We start from the raw sequence: 8852 nt of genomic DNA on the forward strand, positions 1-8852 counted from the left end.
TAGAAATAACCGAAGACCGCAGGGATTCGGATAGCCGAGATGTCGAATGGCAAGTCGGCTCCTGTTCTTCGCCAAGTCGAGCGGACCATGCCCTGTGTCGCATTCCAGTTCCATGCCGGCCGGGGTTGGATCCAGACCTGGAAGGCGTCGGCCGCGTCGTCGCAGCTGCCCGTCGATCCTCTTGATCGAGGCGAATTTCCCGGGGGAAGGAGTGGCCAAAATCATCGCGGGAGGGGGTGGTCGGTCGTAAACATCTCACGGATAGCTCCCTGCCGATTCATCATCGTCTCTTCATCATCGAGGACCCGTCGTCAAAATCCCAGCCCCGTTTGAGTCCCCCCTCATACACGCTGGCCACCGACTCCTGCCACATGGCTGGCGTGACAAAGTTGGGAATATTGGCGGTCTGGTACTGCTGCGGTGAAATTTGCGCGTCCGACGACGCGAGACCGCTGTCGTTTGCTCCGGGGTACTCTGGTATGCTGGGCATCTCGCTAGCGCCTGCTGATGGTGATAGGTTTAGTGGCCTGGCCTGCTGGGAGAAGGATCCTGTATCACTTGGAGGTGGCGTACCGAACGTTGTGTTCCATTGTCTGTTTGTCCAGTCAGCAACTGTTTCCGAGGGGATGAAGAGGCAAGGGAAGGGGGGAGAGAGGTGACAGCACAAGGGCTGATGATGAATGGGAGGAATGAGTAGCGGAAGAAAGGGGAGAGGGGAAAGAAGGGAGAAAGACTCACTCCAGAATCTTGGACGGATTCCATGCCGGATGGTCCGCTATGGACATGTTCTGTTGGACACCTGGACCTTGCCCACCTTGGGACATCATGACAAGGGGCTGGCCGGCGGGAGAGTCACCTTTGCTGTCCATGGCGCCGGTTGAGACCGGGGGCGAGATGGGATGTCCGGCATAACTAACGTTCTGATGAGCCTGAGCAGCGGCCATGTGCTGGTCGAGGACTGACAGGCGGTTCGGAGGTCGTCGGTACGACTGCGGCTGATCCTGCGGCGGACTGGACGAGTTGGATAGGCGCGGGCTACCGTACGGGAAGCTCGGCTTCAGCACGAAGGCCCTGCGCGTGTCGGCTGAGAAGGCTTCACGCACGGCCTCGACCTGCTGCCGCAGCTCGGGCATGGGCCACACTTCCATCACTTTCTCCATGATTCTCATGTGTCGTGTGAAGAACTGGATGGCATCCGAGTTTAGGTCTGGATCGGGGGAGACAATGGCGATCTGTTTTGCGTGTTTTCACACTGTCAGCGATCACGGCACAGTGGTGCTATTTCCGGTGTGAGGCATTCGTCGTCACCGGGGGAGGGTTGGGTTAGGGGGGCATGGGACGAGAGGAGGATACGGTGTAACGGGCGAGGGGGGGGGGGGGGGGGGGGGGGGGGGGGGGGGGGGGGGGGGGGGAGGATGAGGGATGAGGGATGAGGGATGAGACACTGCGCAATAGAAGAGGCATTCCTACAAGATGGAGGACGATGCATGATAGGCCTGCGTAGACGGTGAAGCTGTAGCCTCGCTGCATCGACTGGAGACCTTCTAGGCCTTCCATGTTGATGACGGCCTCCTGGAGCCGGCAGAGAGCCTTTGCGGACTCGTAGCAGGCGAGCATGTGGTGCTTCCACTGCTGCGGATTCGTCCCGGGGTCAAAGAAGGAGAGCTGAGGGCGGTGGAAGAGGATGAGGGTGAGGTGGTAGTACGAGTGCATGTTCCCGACAAAGGCTGACGGGATCCAGGGAGGGGAACCGTCGGCCGGGAAGTTGACGGCCAGGTCGGCGGGGAGCTCGGCCAGGAAATTGTCGAAGCCCCGATTCAGCTGCTGCACCTCCGGGTCGATGCCCCAATCCTTCTTCTTGCGAACCCTCATATACGTCGAACCCAGCTTCCTCACGTTGTGCACGACGCGGGCAAGGTAGACAAAGTTGCGCGAGGTGTGGTACTCATGCTCATCGGCGCCGGGGAGCAGCTGGGGGACGCTAAAGTCGACGCTGTCTATGGGCACTGAGAGATCGTGGCGACCTGTGGGGGTTGCGTCAGTAAGACTTGCACGGGTCTAGAAGGATATCAACGGAGAAGGAGGGAGGGGGTTTGGGGGGGGGGAAGGCTCCATCAGATAGATACAGGGGGAGAGAGACGGACCTTGGGGAGCTCCGACCATGACCTCGCAGACGAAGACGGCGTTCCATATCCTGGTTCGCAGATGGCAGTCGGCTGGGTTGTGATCGCAGCCGCGACCGGCCTCGTGATCCTCGAAATGCTCATCGAGGCCGAGATCGATGCCCATCTGCACGCACTGCACAACCGTCATCCAGGAGCGGTAGTAGTATCCGCGCTTGGGGGCAGCCTCCCTGGCCTTGAGGAGAAGAAGCAGGCCCTGGAGAGTGCTGAGGCGCGGAATGTCCATGAAGGAGTCGGCGTGTCTGGAGGCGAGGGCCAGCCACTGCTGCCCGTCGGACGGGTCGTCACATAGGCGACCCCCCATGGCGAAGATGGCCTCGAGGATGAGGGGGGAGATGGACTCGCGGCTGGTGTACCACTGGTGGAAGAAGGTGGCCTTGTTGAGCACGGGCACGTAAGGGTGGATGTAGGCGAAGAAGGCTTCGATATAGCTCAAGGAGTCCTCCTCGGCGGGCATCAGGTCGGGCGGAATTCGGATCTTGGAGCCGGGGCCGGCCGTGACGGGGGGTAGCATGGCGGAGAAGTCCTCCTCGTCCTCGACGGCGGGGGCCTCTTCCCGGCGGAATGAGGCCTTGTTACGGAGGTAGGGGGCCGTTCCCTTCTCGTCCACCTTGAGATTTCCGAGGAGCTCGGACAGGTCCTGCTGCTGGGTATACGAGTCCGGCGTGGAGTATGCGTCGGGTGAGGGTTCCTGGATCTGGTTGGGCTGTAGAGGAGGGGTCGGGAAGACGTTGGCCTGGGCGGCGTACGAGGAGGCGTCCATGACAGATACGGTAGGGGGCGGCACGGGCGTGTGGTAGCCGAGGTTGGGTTGCTGGGAAGGGTCGTAGGAGACGGCCTGGTAGGCGGCCTGCGAGGCATCGGGATAGCCCTGATTCGCATACATGTCCCGGTGGGCCTTGGGGACCTGGGCGGCGGCCTGCATCATGGGCTGCTGCCCCTGCTGCTGCGCCTGCTGCTGAGGTGGCATCGTCATCTGCTGGAACTGATCGGACTGGCCGAGGGAGCCGCCGGAGCCGGAGGCGTCGGCCGAGCCCTCGTACCCATTCGGACGGACGCAGTGAAGCTTGAGCCTGATGCACGACGAGCACGGCCAGGTGTTGTTCGTGGCAGCATCGCACTTGATCTTTCTCCGCCTGCAGCCCTCACAAGCCCTCATAACTGGGGAGATGTCAGTATAGAGTCCGGATTCCTCACAAGACGGGGAATTCGAGATGCCGACTGCTCCTTCAGAGAAGAGCGACGCGGAAATCCGGGGAGAGAGAGAGAGAGAGAGAAAGGGCGCATACCCTTGAGGCGCTTGTGGCGGTTATGTTCGTCAACAAAGACATAGTCTGGAAATGACGCCAAAGTTAGCTATCTACTATTCAGAAAGCCGTGGGAGGTGGGGTGGGGGAGGTGTTTAAGGGGAAGAAAAGGCGATGATGACGGCGAGGTGAATGAGACGGATGTCGCGCACTCTTTTGTGTCTCCCGTTGAGGGTATTGCTGCTGCTGCTGCTGCTGCTGCTGCTGGGGGGCGAATGCGAAGGAGCTCATCTGCGCGGATTGAGAGGCCTGAGGGAGTATGCGGCGGGCGTTGGCGTCGTTGGACATGGTCGATTAGGCCAGCGCAGCCTTGCGACAAGAGGCGTGGCGCCGCCAGTCGACATGAAGCCGACCGCAGACGATGAAGAGTGGCTTTGGCCCCGGGATAAGGCGCTACGGGTGAGGGGCAGGGGGGCGCAAACGGTACTGTCTATCGGTCGTGTGCGCAAAAAAAAAAAAAAAAAGAAGAGAAAAGAAAGGAAAGATCGGAGGAGGTTGTGGCGATGGCGGGGGTGGGCGCTCGTTTTGCGAAAGAGGAGAGAGAGGGAGGACCTCGGGATCGACGACCGGGATACTGAGCGGTGGCGCTGTGTCGTTCGTGGGCTCTCAGCCAGCTGGGGAGGGGCCGACTTGGACTTGGACTTGGAGGGGGGGTGGGAGGGAAGATGGAGAGCGAAGATGCTAGAGTAGGAGCTCTGCTTGGTTGCGCGAAGAAAACAGAGGAGGAGAGGACATGAAGTACAGTTAGCTGCGGTAAGATGAAGATGCGGTGGTCAAAGGTATGTGTCCTTGTGTGTGTGTGCGTGTGTGTGCGTGTGTGCGTATGCTGTGTGTTACAAGTTGGGGCCAAGGTCACGGAGCGAGCTGTTCTTTGTTGATGGGGAGGATCATGGGCCCCGTCTGACGGCGACACGCTGCAGCAGGACGACAGGCACTGGGGGGAGGGGGAGGAAGGGGGGGGGGGGCCTGAGAAGGGTCCTGAGCTGGGATGGATGCATGGAGGGGGGACCTCACCTGGGGCGCTCGGGGACTTGGAGACTCGGATGAGTGAGTGTGGTGCGTACTGTATCATGTATGGTTGTATGGGAGCGTCCGCAGTGGATAAGATGATGGAAGACATCGGTACCTGGGTACGGGTACAGGCTGAAGATGCAGAGGGGAGCGCCCTGTAATTCCCGTACGTTACAGGTACTTGTCTGCCCCGGCATCTACTGTGCCTACTCCGTCTACTGTGCCTACTGTGCCTACTGGACTGCTTCTTCCGGTCGGGGTCGTCGCCGGTACCTACAGCGTTACCGGTACTCGGCCACGATTCCCAGCGTACGAGCACCCAAGACAGTGGCGCTAGGGCAGAGCAGGATATCGTCACATATATAACGCGGAGTATAAGATGTACCGGTAGAACCTCACTGCCTTCCACTGCTCGTAGGGTGCCACTTGCAAGCCTTGCATCACCACTACTGATGCTAGGCGTACAGTGTCTGGCAGGTGAACTGGTACTCGGTGCTAGATACCTTGCTACTCTTCCCTAAAACGTACTCTGGAGGTTTGAGACTTGGCGACCTCTTGGCGACTGGGTGGATGGGTCAAACGGGTCTATGGATGGGTGTGACAGCCCGAGCCTTGGGGACCTTGAGGTACGAGCGCAGCCTGGCAGAGGGATTGGCAGCAGTACGAGTATACGGAGCACATGCAGATGATGTATGGAGTTGATCAATATCACACTATATCAGCTATTGCAGCCTGCAGGTTCCGCAGAGAAACGGAATACGTCGTAAAACGACACACCACCACCACCATCGACCACCGTCGACAGGCACTCTACGTAATAAGACGGAAGGCATCGTGGGACCAAAAAAAAGAAGGTATGTACGGTGGTATTACCAGGACCCTACCAAGGAATACCTGTTGAAGTATTATGGGCCCCCATGCCTCTCTACCCCTCCTCTCTCCAGCCCCGGGATCAATGGTCGACCCCCTTCCACCAACCTGGACGAGCGCGAGTACTGGTACGGACAGGTACGGACAGGTACGGATATCCGCATACTCGCACACCATGTCGAAAGCATGTATGTCTGGCATCGTCGCAGTTGTGATGTGTACGTATATCATCATCTAGCCCCGAGTATTCCCCAGACGGCAGGTCGGTCATAGGTGCGTATCCGTCGATATACAGCATGGCATCGCGGTAGCAGCAGCAGCAGCAGCAGCAGCAGCAGCAGCAGCAGTAGTGATACTTCACGTGGTAGAATCTGAGTAGCTCTGCTCTCACAAGGGAATAATACCGCCTCGGTGCGTCGCATCGACGGTTCGTTACCGGCCGACGTCTGATGCATCTTTTTTTCTGCATTGTCTGCACTCTAAAGATTTTCATCACCTCTCCTGCCGACGTACATGCAGACGACAGGCAGACGCATGCTAACAAACCGCTCGTGTACAAGTCCTGTGTACATATATATACTCGTACGTCCCGCGATGATGAACCACCTGCATATTCCGGCCAGAAAGTCAGCATCCGAGCATGCATGTCTCATGCTGGGTCCCACGCCCAATCCTTGAATGCCCGGACTCCTGAGACCGGCGCAGATCCGGCACTGGGCGGGGCATGATTAGACTGTAGCGACCCCATACGGTACCTAGGCCTAGCGATAGACGATGATACACGGTAGCACCTCACGGTCTCTCGATGACTTCCATCCGTGGGAATGCCGTGGATTCCTGACCGACAATGCCACGCGACATCTGTGCAGTATGCGCTTTCCGGCGATACTAGCGGTGTCCGTACTGCCACCCACAGCTGAGCCGTATTGCCTAGCAGGACGACTACCGTCAGCAGGACTGCTACTAGCAGGGCTACTATCAGCAGGACTACTGCTAGTAAGACTACTATCGCTACTTAGCAGTAGGACTATCATCAATCACTACTATAGTAGGATGCCAGCACTGCTAGGACCACGGTGTACTTCTCCGTCGCCCGCACACGCTCGACACCGTTAACCAGACGCCGGGCCGAAGAAGGAACCTTTTACAAGGACAGGCCCGTACGGATGCTATCACACGTACTCGTACTCGTGGTGCATATATAGTAGTACTGCGTACATGCCTTGGATACTGCGTATGATACCCCAGCACCGACGCCTCCTTGAGAGTCCGCACTGTCGAGAGAGCGGGGGTCCTAATATTAACCAGGCCTTTAGCCGTCGCATCAGCTCTACACCTCGTCCTCCATTTACCTTGTTTGCTCATGTATGTTTTTTGCTTCCCCCCCCCCCCCCTCATCACTCTTTTCTTTTCTTTTTCCTCCTCCTCGATGAGATTTACTTTATACTTTTCATCATCTTCCCGACCGACACCACTCGTATAACCTTATACTACGGTGTGCTACCTAGCAATAACAGTGAACTCTCCCTCTCTCCCCACCTTAGTCATGCTCCCTACATAATCAGTCAGATTTCCACATCACTCATCAAAACTGATCAGCTCTCTCCATTCTGTTGCCCCCCTCACCACTGACGGTGTGGCAGAGCAAGTATTATCACTCCATACGAAGAGGGAGAGCTGCATGAAGACTGCAACCAACAGCATATCTCCTCTTGCCTTCTATCTCCGTACAAAATTAGGGTTGGTACTCCAAAGATAGATGGAGAGAGAGAGAGAGAGAGAGTAGAGAGAGAGGCAATGACGAGACTCCCCCCCCCTTCCTCCTCACAGAAGCTACCCGTACCAACTCTTGACAGGCTGCAGGGAGCGGCATCGGGCCTGTATTACAGTGGACCTTTTCTTCCTTCTACTTCTTTCTCTTGCAACAAATCTTGTAAATTCGCTGGTGGGCCGAAGAGCCACGACCGGCGCGAAGCTTGGGAATTTAGGGGGGGGGAGGGGCGACAGGATTAAGTGGATGGCCCAAAGCAGGGGGGGGGGAGGGGCAAACCGCAAAAAAAAGAAAGAAAAAAAAGAAAGAACAAGAGAAGCTGTACAGATGTACACGTCGTGTGTTCAGAGAGGCCGATACAGTGTAGTTGCTGGTTGCTGTACGAGTACATGTACAAAGTGTTACAGAGACAGAGAGGCAGAGTAGAGCCAGCAGACCGGCCCATAATATTATTATTTGCGAACATTTCTGACTTTCTGGTTCTACATGCACGAGTGAGCCAAGCCATGTGCGGGTACTGCTATGCAGTATATTATTCGGTATCCGTAGAGGGAACGGAAAAAAAGAGAAGAGAAAAAAAGTGTCTGTGTGCGCATCGTAGTTCGCGCTATTCAACACGCTCCCGTAGCCCCCCCCCCCCCTGTCTCTGTGCGTACGAGCAAAGAGATGGTACTATTCCTCCGGACATGTGCAGATTAGTAATACTGTTTGTGTGTACAGATTACGAGTGCGTGCATGCCATCGTCCTCATGATTCAACGATGAGTAGAGCCCCAGAAACGTGAGAGGCAAGGACGTCACCGACCTCTCCTGCATCATGAGACTGAGCTAGCATGGCCCTGCAGTTTCACTTTTTATTTTTTTATTTTTTTATTTTTTTTTACCGTCACCGTTGCAGGTCCCCCCGTCCTCTTCCTGGGTTCTGGGTTCTGCTGGAAAGACGCAGACGAGATAGGCAAGACAGAAAAGATGGACACCACTCTGTCGGACATAATATACACAAACACCCACACCGTCGGCCGAGCTTGATCCCTGACAGTTGCCAAGTTCCAACATTGAATCCGGCAGGTGCCAACTGCCGCCCTCTTCGCTCATTTGCCCAGGGGTAAGCCACCCTGCCAGCCGCCTGCCGTCCCACCGCCAGCCACCGCAAGCCACAGCGTGAACTGGCACGGAAAGCCAGGGCTCTGAGGCTTCGAGGCCACGTTTCGGGGAAGGTGCCGTCGCAACCCGCTTCGCCGTTTGCAGTCGTCGTCTCTCCCCTCTGCCTCTTGTCTCTCCCTCCCCTCCTCTCCGCCGCATCCCATCCGATGTGCGAGTACTCGGTGACATGCCTGCATCGAAGTACCAATACGGATTACAGATACGCGGACTCGCGAGCATATATCCAAGACTCTTTCCAAGGATCAAGAAGTCAAGGACCAACTTACTCGTACCCTCGACCCCTACCGATGATGGCCCACGTCCGATCAGTAATGCTTACATGTTCCGCCCACCCGCACTTAGCCGAGGCTCCCATGTGGAGAGATTGACACTCCTAATCGTCTGCGACCCTGCGGTCCTGTGTCACCTTGGAGGGAAATCTTGCAGAGGGGGGACCTTGGGACGGCACAGAAAAGAGAGCCAAAACTCCACTATCGCTGTGTCGGGTGAGAATGAGAATAAGCCCTTATTGTCACAACCCTGGTCTTTTCTTCTTCTTCTTCTCCCC

General features: G+C 56.9%; 1 protein-coding gene across 1 annotated transcript; it reads right to left on the bottom strand.

The window, feature by feature from the left end:
* Nucleotides 1-280: 280 nt before the first annotated feature.
* GMORB2_3742 (Fungal specific transcription factor domain) lies at nt 281-3778 on the bottom strand (the record flags this gene model as incomplete). Its single annotated transcript, XM_035465718.1, has 6 exons — nt 281-593; nt 739-1232; nt 1471-2024; nt 2145-3344; nt 3473-3517; nt 3643-3778. 6 exons carry the CDS (start codon nt 3776-3778, stop codon nt 281-283), a joined length of 2742 nt encoding a protein of 913 aa, XP_035323555.1.
* Between the last annotated feature and the right edge of the window lie 5074 nt (nt 3779-8852).

Source organism: Geosmithia morbida, assembly GCF_012550715.1.
Source record: "Geosmithia morbida isolate 1262 chromosome Unknown scaffold_2, whole genome shotgun sequence".
Classification (NCBI taxonomy): Eukaryota; Fungi; Ascomycota; class Sordariomycetes; order Hypocreales; family Bionectriaceae; genus Geosmithia; species Geosmithia morbida.